Source organism: Bison bison, unplaced genomic scaffold (assembly GCF_000754665.1).
Source record: "Bison bison bison isolate TAMUID 2011002044 unplaced genomic scaffold, Bison_UMD1.0 scf7180017864040, whole genome shotgun sequence".
Lineage (NCBI taxonomy): Eukaryota > Metazoa > Chordata > Mammalia > Artiodactyla > Bovidae > Bison > Bison bison.
Window position 1 is genome coordinate 1,309,426 of NW_011494612.1, and position 16,108 is coordinate 1,325,533.

The 16,108-nt window shown below is 39.1% G+C and overlaps 1 protein-coding gene across 1 annotated transcript in view; it reads right to left on the bottom strand.

The window, feature by feature from the left end:
- The window catches only part of ZBBX (zinc finger, B-box domain containing), a 42,342-nt gene extending 29,402 nt beyond the window's left edge, over positions 1-12,940 (bottom strand). The window contains exons 1-3 of the mRNA XM_010835276.1: positions 12,869-12,940; positions 10,699-10,804; positions 3,416-3,500 (exon numbers count right to left, since the gene is read on the bottom strand). Of these exons, the coding sequence (XP_010833578.1) occupies positions 3,416-3,500; positions 10,699-10,747 (134 nt within the window). The 5' untranslated portion in view covers positions 10,748-10,804; positions 12,869-12,940. The remainder of the gene's footprint in view (positions 1-3,415; positions 3,501-10,698; positions 10,805-12,868) is intronic.
- Positions 12,941-16,108: the final 3,168 nt, after the last annotated feature.

The window sequence follows — 16,108 nt, forward strand, 5'->3', positions numbered from 1 at the left end:
AGCCTTCTTCACATGGAATATTAATTAGAGGGTGCAAAGCTGAGTAAGGAAGCCAGTTAAGAGACTATTAATATTGTGCTGGTCTGACTAGATGGAGACAGTGGGGACAAAAATGGCAACATTCGAGAACTATAAGGAAACAGAATTAACTGGACCTAAAGACCGATCAGGGAAGGGAAAAGGAAGAAACCTGAGCTAACCCTAGGAGCTGTTTCCTGAATGAGGTCACTCTTGGGTAGGCTGTGGGCACAGTTCAGAATTATTGGCCCAAAGTCTCAGTGGCTTACAACACTTTCCACATGGCCTCCAGAGAAAGAGTTCAAAAAGCACAAATGTGACTGTGTCACTTATTTGCTTACAAAATCTTAATGTTTTGGAAAATCTCACTGTGGTAAAAAAGGAACTAGCCTCCTGACCAAGTGGTCAAATTGATTCTGTGGGCTTCTGTGGATCTGAAACAAGATAGAAGATTCCTCCTGGAGACAGCAGACCCAGAAGGGCAGACCCTGAAGTTGATCCTACAGAGACCATGTCAACACAGCAAATCTGAGAGGCAGAAACAACGCACTAAAACTGTGTGGAGGCTGGGAAACAGAGACAGGAGTTGGAGAACTCTAACATGTCAGACAATATTAAGACACCTGTGAAGACAATGTCAAACAAACAAACAAAAATAAAAAAAACTTGGAACAAGGAAAGAGCAAGAAAAGAAACTCCAGAGCAATGACCTTAGAATGGGGGATCCAAGCCTAGTTTCTATAGGTTGTGAATCATGGATGAATCAAGGAGACATACAGGCCAGGGAACAGTGACTCCCCCTCATCTCCAAGACAAATCCTAAACTCCTTAGTGTGGCATACAAATTAATTTATTAACTAGGTGACTTGCAATTCTCTCCCATTTTTTTCTATAAATCTTAGTGAACTGGCTATGCCTGAAAGTCCCCAGACTACGTGTCTGTGTGCCTTTGCACACATTTCACCCAGTAACCACCCAAGTAACTGCATCTTTCAGACAAGACCTCCTCACCTCTGCCCTAGCAGTTTGGGCTATATTCTCATAACTGCCTGTGCTTTAATATCACACCATGTTTCATATGACTCTGTAGATACAATTTTATATATTCGCATCCTCCACAAGCTACCTGAGGGCAAAGACTGTGACTTCTTTCTTTTGTATCCATCATTCCTTAGCACAGTGTGTAGAATATGTGTACTTAACAAACGTTGAATGAATGTTTAAAGGTAAATACACACAGACTTAAAACATATCACCAAAATGCACGGCCCATTTCTTTTGCATTGAAAAAAGGAAAATTGGCAATACTAGCAATTAGATAGCTCCATTCCCTACCAAAAGCTAATAAACCTAATAATGATAATGCCATACAACATCTTCCCGTTGACACAACGCTTTTACACACAATATCTCAAAGGTGAAGTGACAGTTAGGAAAGTTCTGAAGACACTAAGTAACCACAGTACTATTGATCTGGATCAAGGAACTCAGAAACTAAAATTAAAATATCAATACTCTGCCCCTAGCCCATGCTGGCTGGTTCTGAATAATATTTGAGACAAAGGCCTTAGAAATTTCCAGTGATTCTAGATGACCTCAAAGGGAAAGAGTACATTGAATGTTTTGGTACCCCTGCAAGTCCTGAAATTCCCACAATACCCAGAATTGCTTGGTTCAGGCTGAATGCATCTTCCAGGCAATCTAGGACAGAAGGTACCCTTCCTAGGAGAACTGACTCCAGGTAATGTCCTTTAACATTGAAAAGTGCAAGGGTAGTCATTGATATATTTTTTTATAATTTTTTTAAAATTTATTTCTTTTTAATGAGAGGATAATTGCTTTACAATGTTATGTTGGTTTCTGCCATACATCAACATGAATCAGCCATAGGTATACTCACTGAGAGAGTAGCACTGAAATAGATACATTACGTTACCTGACCTGCCTCTTGAGAAACCTATATCCAGGTAAGGAGGCAACAGTTAGAACTGGACATGGAACAGCAGACTGGTTCCAAATAGGAAAAGGAGTACGTCAAGGCTGTATATTGTCACCCTGCTTATTTAACTTATATGCAGAGTACATCATGAGAAATGCTGGGCTGGAAGAAGCACAAGCTGGAATCAAGACTGCAGGGAAAAATATCAATAACCTCAGATATGCAGATAACACCACCCTTATGGCAGAAAGTGAAGAGGAACTAAAAAGCCTCTTGATGAAAGTGAAAGAGGAGAGTGAAAAAGTTGGCTTAGAGCTCAACATTCAGAAAACAAAGATCATGGCATCTGGCCCCATCACTTCATGGGAAATAGATAGGGAAACAGTGGAAACAGTGTCAGACTTTATTTTGGCGGGCTCCAAAATCACTGCAGATGGTGACTGCAGCCATGAAATTAAAAGACGCTTACACCTTGGAAGGAAAGTTATGACCAACCTAGATAGCATATGAAAAAGCAGAGACATTACTTTACCAACAAAGGTCCATCTAGTCAAGGCTATGGTTTTTCCTGTGGTCATGTATGGATGTGAGACTTGAACTGTGAAGAAGGCTGATCGCCAAAGAATTGATGCTCTTGAACTGTGGTGTTGGAGAAGACTCTTGAGAGTCTCTTGGACTGCAAGGAGATCCAACCAGTCCATTCTGAAGGAGATCAGCCCTGGGTGTTCTTTGGAAGGAATGATGCTGAAGCTGAAACTCCATTACTTTGGCCACCTCATGCGAAGAGTTGACTCATTGGAAAAGACTCTGATGCTGGGAGGGATTGGGGGCAGGAGGAGAAGGGGACGACAGAGGATGAGATGACTGGATGGCATCACTGACTTGATGGACATGAGTTTGAGTGAACTCCAGGAGTTGGTGATAGACAGGGAGGCCTGGCGTGCTGCGATTCATGGGGTCGCAAAGAGTCGGAGACGACTGAGCGACTGAACTGAACTGAACTGAACCATGTGTAAAATAGCTAATGGGAGGGAAGTTGCTGTAGAGTGCAGGGAACTCAGGTTAGTTAGTGATTTCTTTTCCCCGTTTAAAGGTTTCTCACCTTGACAGTCTCTCTCAATTTCAATTGCTTTCAGTTCTTCAGGGTGATTCTTTTATAATTTGAATAAGTGTTAGTAAAATTAGTAACTTTCTGTTAAATTGCTTCAATAGTTGATGGTCCCAATTCGCATAGATTCTTGTGCCATAAATATTTTTAGTCTCATTTAAACCATGATAGATTTATAATCTTTCAAATCTATTCTCTTATAAAAATACAGCAATGTGAAGAAAATGGAGATGAGAATTCACAAAATTTTACTTCAACTCTAACATCTTCACATGAAAAGTATTTAAATTATAATACATAGAAACTTTTGCAACTTCTTCTACTTAAGTAATAAACATATATGCACTTACTTATATTTTAGCTTTACAGAATTTCCAGGTTTTCCCCATGGAAGAACCACAAAATCTTTGGTGCTCATGATTTTCTTAGTATTACCTAAAAATTATTGTGATTTGTGAAAACTTCTGAAAAAGTAACAAAGGCAAAAGAATTACTTCAGAGGTAAAATGATTACATTAAAGATTTGAAACTACATATAATTCAGGAAAAATTTTAAACCAGAAATAATTTTGAGAGAAGAGGTCAAATCAAAGGTTAAGCAACAAGAAATTATTATATATGCTATATATAAGTTATACAAATAACTACATACTAATATAGCTATAGCTATAACATATCTGATGGAACAAAAATTTTACCAAAAATTACATAGCACAAGACTGTGGAAACATTCAACTGAAAGTGAAGAATAAAATCATTAAAACAAAAAAAGCACATATTCTGACTCTTTCTATGATTAAGATTACAAAAATATATATCAGATATTTGTTCCCAGCCAAAAATAAAATCCAGAGCTAAATATAGTGAAAAGAACCTTAGAAACACAATTCAAGCTCAAAAACTTTATATATATATATATATATGTTAATGTAAAATAAGAATTAAGATATGCAGTAATTACCCTAAGGCAGTCTAATAATCTCATTTATCAAAAAACTGTAACAATACTCTGCTACCATCAGAAATTAGCATATTGAGAAAGAATTTTTCAACAAGAAATGAAACAAAAAAAGATTTTTTGCCTAACTCAAGTTAACCAGAAAATTAAGTTATTCAGAACACCCTATTTCCTGAGTATCCAAGTTATTCGAGGTTCTAGAATCATTTACTCTGTAACGCTGAATTACTGAATCGCATGCACAACTATTGGGCTTCCCTGGTGGCTCAGTTGGTAAAGAATCCGCCCACAATGCGGGAGACCTGGGTTCGATCCCTGGGTTGGGAAGATCCCCTGGAAGAGGGCATGGCAATCCACTCCAGTATTCTTGCCTGGAGAATCCCCAAGGACAGAGGCACCTGGCGGGCTGCAGTCCATGGGGTCGCAAAAGAGTTAGGCACAACTGAGAAACTAATCACAGCATATGCACAATTATTAGATTTTTATATGAATAAAAACTTTGGAAGTTCAGACACTTTTAAATATAAGAGGCAATATCATGGAGTCCATAGTATAAAGACTCAAACTATCTGATACCATCATTTTATATATGTGCTATAACCCCTACAAATATTTATTAAGGCTCTATTATACGCACAGCACTAAACTGAGAGATATGAAGGACTCAAGGAGAAGATCTGCTTTCTGGCTCCCATAGTGTAGAGTCAAACAGGGCACAAAAGACCTATATATAAACACCATAAAACAAGGTAGGAATTATAGAGGCTATAAAATTTACAGATATAAGAAGGGAGCCAAAGAAGAGAATTCAAGCTGACTAGCGTTTAACCTGGGGCTTTAATGTGAAAGGAGGCTAATATATGAACATGTGGACTGGATGAACTTTCCTCACTGCCGGGGGGGAAAGCAGCTCTTGAATGGAGAGGGGAAAGTAGGTGTAAATTTGGAAACATAGGCTGAGGCCCAGTATGGGTGACTTAAGTGCCTAAAAAGCATTTGGAATGCAGAATACAGAATGTAGCTAATGAGAGTTCCTTACAAAACTTTTTTTTTTAAACTTTCTATTTTGTACTGAAGTAAAGCATCTGCACCCAAGGCGGGAGACCTGGGTTCAATCCCTGGGTCGGGAAGATCCCCTGGAGAAGGAAATGGCAACCCACTCCAGTATTCTTGCCTGGAGAATCCCATGGATGTAGAAGCCTGGCAGGCTACAGTCCATGGGGTCGCAAAGAGTTGGACACGACTGAGGGACTTCACTTCCTTCACTTTCTTCAATAGCTGATTAACAAACAATGTTGTGACACCCTCAGGTGAACAGCGAAGGGACCTAGCCACATATATACGTGTAACCATTCTCCCCCAAACTCCCATCCCATCCAGGCCACCACACAACATTGAACAGAGCTCCATGTGCTATACAGTAGATCCTTGTTGGTTATCCATTTTAAACACAGCAGTGTGTATATATCCATCTCAAACTCCCCAACTATCCCTTTCTCCCATCTGTTCCCCAACCCTGAAACCATAAGTTAGTTCTGCAAGTCTGTAGGTCTCTTTCCATTTCGTAAGTAAGTTCATTTGTATCATTTCTTTTTAGATTCCACGTATAAAGGATGTTATACCATATTTCTCCTTCTTTGTCTGACTTACTTAATTCAGTATGAAAATTTTATAAGGAAGAAGAGGAAATAAATCTGGAAGCTTTGCTCAAAGACTCAGGAGAGACGACATCAGAATGAGTGAAGTGAAAGTCGCTCAGTCACGTCCGACTCTTTGCGACCCCATGGACTATACAGTCCATGGAATTTCCCAAGCCAGAATACTGGAGTGGGTAGCCTTTCCCTTCTCCAGGGGATCTTCCCAACCCTGAGTAAATACACTATCAAGTATAACAAAATAGGAATAATTAAGTGTAAATCTATTGTCCACACAATCGAATGAATCAAATCTCTGGGGGATTATTTTATAATTTCAATGATGCAACCACTGATAAAACATTTTTGGAATGTCTCTTCTGAGACTGTCTGCTGAGTCCACAAACACACAAATCTACTTTGCTATTCTTCATTCAAAACTAAAAATTATACTGTCCAGCAGGAGCAACTGTTCTGTTCACTCAAATCTAGTTTCAATTTACTTGCTTCCAGAAATCAAATCAAGCCTGGAAGGATAGATTTTTACTACTTTGGAAAAATTCTGAAGGAATTTATTCTTTGAAGAGAATTCCAAAACGGAATTATACAAAATAATTTTACATTGTAAGTAACATAATGGCTATATAATAAGACTAGGTTTATTTGTGCCTTCAATCAACAGTTATTCAGCTGCTCCTTTCTGATGCATATTGCGAGTCCTGAAGTCACAATGGTAAATAAGACATGGCTTCTTCCCTCAAAGAACTCACAATCAAAGGGAAAAATCACACAAATAAAGACAACACCGTGGGACATTTTGAAAGGAGAAAGTACTAGGAGAGACATCAAACTCAGACTCATTTCTCCACCACCCAGTCCTGTCTTTCAAAGCTGAAATCAGTGTCAAAGAGAACTAAAGAAATCACAGGAATGAAAAACCAAATTTGGTTTGCTCCTATCCTTTCTTTGTAGGTAAAACTTTTCGTCTCATTTCTATCAAACAGAGGCTACAAAAGATACCTTTTAAAAAATTCTAGAACATAGAGTAACATAGTCTATGTATCCCTTTTTGATTTTTATCAGAAACCCAACTGCCAGATCCTCAGTCTACTGTCAGTAAGTTTTCCATGAAAAGTTCCATAATGTAATCATTATCATTATCATTAAAAAAAAAAGAATGCCCCAAATTAATATGTCTGATTAATTACAATAACTTAAATTGACTTAGTTTCATTTATGCATTGATACATACAATACAATTTTATATGTGTATGTACATTATGCATAAAGCTGAATGGATACATGAAGACTGAAATGAATGAAAGAAAAATCTGTAAATTTCATTAGGGTGAGATAATTCAGATTTACAGCTCTGCTGATAATGTTACTTAACCAATAAATAGTCTTATTCAGTGGGCATTTTGCTTCACTGAATGCAATTAGTAAGGCTTCTTCTCAATTAAAGGTTTTATCAAGTCACACACATGAGTCAATTTTCTTGCATGAAGAAAAAAGGAAAATTATAATTGTGAGTCATGCTGTTCTGCCTATTTCCTTTCCTAAAACCAACAGAGAATTAGTCACCTTTCTTTGGACAATAAGGATATAACAACGCGAGTAGGAAGACTACCAAAGCACAAAACTTTAGTCTCCTAATGGAACCAGGGAAATACAGATAAACTATTATGCAAACCTCATAATTCCATACGTCCTTTGATCTTTTTTTTTTCTTATAACTGAATAGCAAAAGTTCAGTAGTTGCTTGGAAAGTTTTCTCGTTCCCTGATTTACTAGACTGCATCATTTTTCTGTCCTCAACTTTGTTCTCCCCCGGATACAAATACACAATATGACCCAGAATGGCTCATGTATTTTGTTTGTTTTTGTTTCTCATTTTATTCTTTAATTGGTGAAAAGTCAATTAACAGTGTTGCGTTGATTTGGGTCATCTAACAATGCAAATTTGTCATAATTATATGTATATGTCCCTTCCCTCCTGAGCCTCCTGAGCCTCTCCCCCATTCTACCCCTCTAGGTCATCACAGAGCACCAGGCTGGGCTCCCTGTGTTATTTAGCAACTTCCCACTATTTTACACATGACAGTGTATGTATCTCAATACTACTTTTCTTAGTTCATCCCACCCTCACCTTCTCTGTTGTGTCCACAAGTCTGTTCTCTGCTAGGTTCATCAGTACCATGTTTCTAGCTTCCATATATATGTGTTATCATATGATACTTGTTTTTCTGACTTCACTCTGTATAAGAGGCTCTAGGCTCATCTACCTCATTACAACTGACTCAAACTCTTTCCTTTTTATGGCTGACTAACACTCCATTGTATAAAAGCATCATAACTTCTTTATCCATTCATCTCTCATGGACATCTAGGTTGCTTCTATGTGCTGACTATTGTAAATATTGCTCCAATGAACACTGGGGTACATGTGTCTTTTAGAATTGTGGTTTTCTCAGGGTATATGCCCAGTAGAGGAATTCCTGGGTCATATGGTAGATTTATTCCTAGTTTTTTATGGAATCTCCATACTGTTTTCCATAATGACTGCATCAGTTGACATTCTCACCAATAGACAGATGGCCAATAAACACATGAAAAGATGATTAATAATGCTAATTATTAGAGAAATGTAAATCAAAGCTACAACGGTGAAGGTATCACCTCACACCAGTCAGAATGGCCATCATCAAAATCATCTACAAACAATGTATTCTGGAGAGGGTGTGGAGAAAAGGGAACCCCCCAGCCTATGATGTTCTAAATCATCCTTTTTCATAAGTTCCCACTTTGGGAAAGCAATCCAAAGATCGAGGCCTGCCATCACAAAATGGAAACAAGAAATTTACTAATGGAAATTCAAAGTATTCAAAAGTTGCCCTAGGCAAAGACAATTTACCATCACACCATTGGCAGAATGCGCTATTTGGGAAACCACTGTTTTCATGTAATGGAAAACTTATCTTTTCTAAGGTTAGTTGATTCTTCTAACCATCCAGATAATCTTAGACTTGAAGATTTAAAAGTCAATAAATAAGGATTTTTCCTTGCTTTAGCACATACTGCTGCTGCTAAGTCGCTTCAGTCATGTCAGACTCTGTGTGACCCCATAGATGGCAGCCTACCAGGCTCCCCCGTCCCTGGGATTCTCCAGGCAAGAACACTGGAGTGGGTCGCCATTTCCTTCTCCAATGCGTGAAAGTGAAGTCGCTCAGTCGTGTCCAACTCTTAGTGACCCGGTAGACTGCAGCCTACCAGGCTCCTCCATCCGTGGGATTTTCCAGGCAAGAGTACTAGAGTGGGGTGCCATCGCCTTCTCCATTAACATATACTAAAGGGGTCTAATAAGCAAGCTATTTTGAATAGATTAAAATGTTTACCATTGTACTAAGAAATTAAAGACCCAAGCAAGAAATGTTAAATGAAAATGAATTTAATTAAAACTGCTTAAATTAATAAAAAAGGTAATATTTTATCTGTCTGATATGATCCTTATTTTAAATGCATATGTATTACATATGCAATATATTTTAATATTAAAATATAATATTATGCTATATATAATATTTTAAAATTAACATCTTTTTTAAAAGCTAAAGAAAGGACTATAAACACATGATCCATAGCATAATATCTTGTGCTTGTGAGTGGCCTACTAAATAAGCACATGTCATTTTCTCCTACCATAGGCCCTGAAAGTAAACCAGGGATTAATATCATGGCTGCATTCAATATTTCAGCCAATTAAGATAATTAAGCACTCCCTCACAGCACTAAATGGTACCTAAGTCACCCACTTTTTACCTTCTATGTGCAGGTTCATTTACAAAAAACTGAAGAAGTTCAGCTTTACATCAAGGGGTAAGATACCCTTTTAAAATAATTTCTAACTAAAACTGAAAAGTAGTCCTGTGAAAATGACAATGGGATGTTACTACCCATAAAAAAGGAATGAAATGGACCTAGAGGTTATAATACTAAGTGAAGTACTGAAAGTGTTAGTTGCTCAGTAGTGTGTAACTCTTTGCGACCCCATGGACTGTAGCCCACCAGGATCCTCCGTCCATAGAATTCTTCAGGCAAGAATACTGGAGTGGGTAGCAATTCCCTTCTCCGGGGTAATCTTCCTGACCCAGGGAACGAACCTGGATCTCTTGCTTTGCAGGCAGAATTTTTACTGTCTGAGCCACCAGGGGAAAATAAAGACAAATATCATATGATATCACTTATATGTGGAATCTAAAAAAATGATACAAATGAACTTACTTACAAAACAGAAAGAGACCCACAGACATAGAAAACAAACTTATGGTTACCAAAAGGGAAAGGGTAGGAGAAAGGATAAAATATACAGACTACTATATACAAAATAGATGACCAACAAGGACCTCCTGCATAGCACAGAGAACTATACTCAATATCTTGTAATAACCTATAATGGAAAGAATCTAAAAAACAGCATATATATATATAGATATATATATATATATATCTGAATTATTTTGCTGTATACCTGAAAATCAACACAACACTGTAAATGAACTACATTTTAATATATTTTTTTCAATAAAATAAAAATGATAATATTAAAAGATACCAAGTTTACACTCAAGAGACCTTTGTGTGAGAGGGGTCTGAGCCTCTTTGTTTATCCATTGTAAGATGCTGTGGGCCTCCTCGTCCCTAATTTGCAGAATATCAAACAAAAGGTCTTTGATTCATGGCTATAAAGCTGTGAGCTCCTAAAGGGCTTCAGAGAGTTCAGGCTTCAGGGAAAGGGGTAGTCTTAGAAACTACCTTGAGAAGTAAGTGAGGAGAGCAGCAAGGCTCTGCTGTATTCATAGCTGCTCTGATTTCAAGTCTATTTTTAACATAATGAGCCTCTGGGTCAGACTTAAACTCTTCTGGAGCTTAAAAAGTCATTTGAAAGGCATAATAATAAAGTAATATATAATTACTATTACCTCTATATCAACTAAAACTTTATGTGATTACATATAATAAGTTCTAAATTTATAAACCATACCTTTTAGAAACTTAAGTCCTTTTATATATTGATAGTCTATTTCTCCCATCCGTTCTCATACATGCCACTGTTATCCAAGGTGTTCTCTTGTGAACATCTTTCAGGCCTGGAAAAATTAAGGCACCCATCAAAGATTGGTGACAAACCAGAAATTATGATTTTATTCTCAGTCCTGTTAGATCCTCTTTGGATTTAAAATCTACAACTTAAAATAACTAATCTATATCATTCAGATTTTTCCCACTGTTGTACACTTAACCTGTCATAAAAAGAACTGTTTGACCAAAATTATTTTCTAAATTTTACAGCAATTTATTTAGACACCACTGAAACCCTAGTGCATAACAAATTGCTCCCATGTATTTAGTCTCTAAATGGTTCCCCCTAAACACAGGGGAAAAATACCTAGCTACTCTGCTTAGTAGTTAAGATCCTGCATTATGCATTCCAATCTTCCTAAGCCTTATGCCTTATTTTCCACTTTCTCAGTTCACCAACTTTTATTTTGTCAGTGCCCAGTTCAAAGGCCACCTCTATCATGAAGGTTTCTTCCATTAGAAATGAGATTCTCTCCTGTAAGAACATGTGTAATAATGTGTATTATACTCATTTGCTACTATATGCTGTCATGTGTTTTTATTTATTTATTTTCTGCTTTGCTTATATAAAGGTTATTTCCCCAAGTATCCCAAATATTTGAAGGCAGACCTACCATTGAATTTTGAATCCCCAGCAATTAGTACAGTGCCCACACACAGTGTACTATCAGTAACAACGTGCTGCTGCTGCTGCTGCTGCTAAGTCTCTTCAGTCGTGTCCGACTCTGTTCGACCCCATAGACGGCAGCCCACCAGGCTCCCCTGTCCCTGGGATTCTCCAGGCAAGAACACTGGAATGGGTTGCCATTTCCTTCTCCAATGCGTGAAAGTGAAAAGTGAAAATGAAGTCGCTCAGTCGTGTCCAACTCCTAGCGACCCCATGGACTGCAGCCCACCAGGCTCCTCCGTCCATTGGATTTCCAGGCAAGAGTACTGGAGTGGAGTGCCATCGCCTTCTCCAATAATGTGCTAGTTTTTAGTATTTAATTTTTTCCCACTGCTTTAAATTCAACGAACAATCTACCCAACGGAAAAAAAAATTAAACCAAATACACCCATTTTGTTTTCTTTTTTCCATGTGTCATATACCAGGTAAAGCACTGAGGAACAAAGTGAACCAGGCAAGGATAGTACTAACCCTCATTAAACTTACACTCTGATGGAGGTAGGAAAAAATTTAAAAGCAAGTAATTGTGGGAAGTATTAGTGATTTGAAGGAAATAAACAAAGGACTGAGATTCTTTCAAATAATTAATTTGTGACACAACTTGCAATACTATGGGAGGTCAGGACAGACCTCTAGCAGACTCTAGGCAAGGTGCTAGAGGGAAGTAGAGGTAGGGGTGTGTGTGTGTGTGTGTGTGTGTGTGTGTGTGTATGTGTTTCATCTTCCATAAACATACAGTTAGCATAGTTCTAACCCTGGGTAGCTAACTTTGTACTTTTTTAACGTCTTGCTACCTCCATATATAAACACACGTAAGTGAAATATTTATCTGAGCTCCTCTAACGCTGACGAGGAAGAAAAAACTCCCACAGCTTCAGATTTCTCAGGAATCTGGCACCCCTCACCGAGATCTTTACTTGGGAAGAGTTGACTTCTAAGAATGAAGTGCCTGCATGTGGCTGCCTGGGAAGAAGGAAGGTTACAAAAGGGGCGTGAAAATGATTTGTCAGGGCACCAAATTTTTCAAGATTCAAAGACTTCTTTCCAAAAGTCTGCGTTATAGAAAGGGTACAAGTGATGTGAAGAAGCCCCACGTTTCACTATCTGGGGTTCACCCTCGTTCATGAATCCAATAGCATCACTGCCTGTAAAGTCTTTTGTTTGGAGAAAAGACGCTCAACTCCGGAAGTCAAGCCACTTCCTGCAGCCCGCGTGCCTGGCCCAGTGTAAGACACACGGCAGGTGTTCAACTAACACCTGCTGGACCTGCACCCCCAGCTTCCCCCGGAGTCCAGTCTCCTTTCCTGCTGTCCCACCCGCTCCTGCACCACCCACACCCAGCGCGCTGCCCGCTAAGCCGACTGCGAAGCCCACCGCCCGCCGCCACCGCAACCAGCCGACCCACCTGGAGCCCCCAGAAGTCGGCGTCACTCTAGCAAGCCGCAGCCAGCAGCCCAGAGCTTCCGCCTTGGTCTCCTTGGTTACCGCGTTACCTCGGTACCCATAGCAACCAGAAGGCTTGGTACTGTGGCCGTCGGCCCGCAGAGGGAGCAAGGGAGCCCTTTAGAATGGGAGGAAGAAGGAGAGAGCGGAAGAGAAAGAGAAAAGGGAAAGGGCGGGTGCTGGAAGCTTTGTGCCCGAGTGGGTAACAGTTGGCTAACACTTACTGAGCCCCTGCTATATTCTAGAAAGTTTGAATAACAACACAAAATTACAGAGCTAGCAAATGGCAGACCCACGAAGAATTAACCCAAGCAGTTCAGAACTCTCACATACATACTGTTCAGTGGCTTACCAAAGGTCACAACAGGCAGTCAGAACTAGAATCTAAGTCTTTGACAAGCCTAAAACGCTCTTTTCCTTATATCAAATATACGACACATGGGGGGCGGGGGTGTAAGAGTTGAGAGAGACGTTTCTCTCACAATCTACTCACACTTCTCAACTTTTCCCTTCCAGAGAGTCACCTGTAGTGAACTTATTTTTGGATTCCTAAATAGGCTGTAGTTTTTAATCTCTGTTTTTACTTACACTGCAAGTAGGATATCTGGTTTGTTCTGCTGAGCTGGGCTTAGTCTCAGTCATGTCCGACTCTTTGCGACCCCATGGACGATTTAACTCCCCAGGCTCCTCTGTCTATGGGGATTCTCCTGACAAGAATACTGGAGTGAGTTGCCATGCCCTCCTCCAGGGATCTTCCCAACCCAGGGATTGAACTCAGGTCTCCTGCATTGCAGGCAAACTCTTTTGTCTGAACCATCAGGGGTTTGTTCTGCAGTCAGTCTAAAAAATGTCTAAGCTAAGACTCCACACTGAATCTTATTACTGGACTAATAATCTCAACTGCTATGCAATAGCTGAGATACTAACTCTTGCACCACTGCTTTCCACATTAATGTGCCTGTCAATACCTATTTAAGAACACATCAAATGTTTTCACCTGGTAGATTCAACTGTATAAGATTATAACCAGCATAGATGAGAAAGGACAATGATAGCCATGCGGCTATGACTGGGCTTAGAAATAAGGGCAGAGCTGAGTTTGAGTCCTGGTCCTGCCATAACTCACCTGCTGTGGGACCTTGAGTGAGTTGTAAGGCCCAGTTTAACTGGTTACATAAGGTAATTATTGGTTTAGCCCACATATCATGTAACATGAAAGATTGAATGAAACAATGTATGTTAAGTTTTTAGCACTAAACCACAGTAGATACTAAATGGCTGAAAAATAGTGGTGATTTTGCAGCTATGGTGGTTATCTTAGTGCTCATGGTATAAATTCACCAAGTCCTTCCTTTAAATCTAGTGCAATGACAAATTTCAAGTGAATGTGTAATACTACTAGAAGTTTCTTGTGCAGGACTGTATTTTTCAGGCAGCTGTGCTCTTTGAACTGCCAGGAAGTTATTTCCAGCATTCTTCTCTTCATTCATTCATCCATTCATCCATTTATTTATTCAACAAATATTTCTTGAGTTCCAGGTCCTGAAAACATTGTTCCATGTTTTGAAAATACTGCTGTGAAGAAAACATAGCCCCTTCTGTTGTCAAATGTATACTTTATTTGACAATAAATAAACATATAATTAGTGGTCAGGGGCTTTTAAGAATAATGATCAAGAAATAGGAAATAAGAGTTCAAATTAGATTAGATTATCAGAGAAGTCTCTGAATAATAGAGGAAGACATGTGGCAGCCAAGGCAAGAAGCATTCCAGACAGAGGGGGCAGTAAACAAACTTCAATTCCAACTCAATCTAGAGCAGTCTGTTGTGTAAAAATGCTAATCACTTCTGTACAGCACTGATTTTACTTCAAAAATGAGTTTTTGCAACATATTGACTGGAGCAATAGAAAATTAAACTCATAAAAATATTGTATAAATTATCCTGGCACTTTTCAAAAACTTTAGATGGACATTATCATACTTATATTTAGGAAAAGATCTTAGTTCATGCACACTTATGCAAAACAAAACAGAGCCAAAAAACAATCCCATGCCAAGTTACATAGTAAAGTGAAAAAAAGGATGTGCTTGTCTTTCAAAACATGATTCGTGACAAACTGAACATGTAAAAGGAGTAACACCTCTAGAGAGAGAATATCCTTTCTGCTGAAGCAGAGTACATTTAACTGACATACCGGCAACACTGACACACTATTCTGCAAATAGGTTGCCACGTCTATATCAATGGAGGGAATGGTATTCCTGAGGATTTTGGCAAATCCATGCTTTATTGTGCTAATCTGAAGACAAGATCTGAATGCAAGTTTTCTGAACTGGAGATAGTCAATTTAAAAAGATAAAAATTAACTGTGAAGAAATTGAGAGCACAGACTTAACTGATTTCAAAAAATAACTGCAAGGTCATGCTCAAAAAGACACATTCATTCTCTCTCTCTCTCTCTCTCTCACACACACACACACAAACCACACAAACACATAACTTTCGTTAAGCAAGCCCAACTCATGAAGTAACCTTATTTTGCACTTGGTTGGCACTATCTGGAGGAAAGCTGTGGTGATTCTCAGGACTTCCTAGTCCCTCACAGGTAATAAAAGCTCTTCAGTTCAATTCAGTCACTCAGTCGTGTCCGACTCTTTGCGACCCCATGAATCACAGCACGCCAGGCCTCCTGTCCATCACCAACTCCCAGAGTTCACTCAAACTCACGTCCATCGAGTCGGTGATGCCATCCAGCCATCTCATCCTCTGTCGTCCCCTTCTCCTCCTGCCCCCAATCCTCCCAGCATCGGAATCTTTTCCAATGAATCAACACTTCGCATGAGGTGGCCAAAGTACTGGAGTTTCAGCTTTAACATCATTCCTTCCAAAGAAATCCCAGGGCTGATCTCCTTTAGGATGGACTGGTTGGATCTCCTTGCAGTCCAAGGGACACTCAAGAGTCTTCTCCAACACCTCAGTTCAAAAGCATCGATTCTTCAGTGTTCAGCTTTCTTCACAGTCCAACTCTCACATCCATACATGATCACTGGAAAAACCATAGCCTTAACTAGACAGACCTTTGTTGGCAAAGTAATGTCTCTGCTTTTCAATATGCTGTCTAGGTTGGTCATAACTTTTCTTCCAAGGAGTAAGCGTCTTTTAATGTCATGGCTGCAGTCACTATCTGCAGTGATTTTG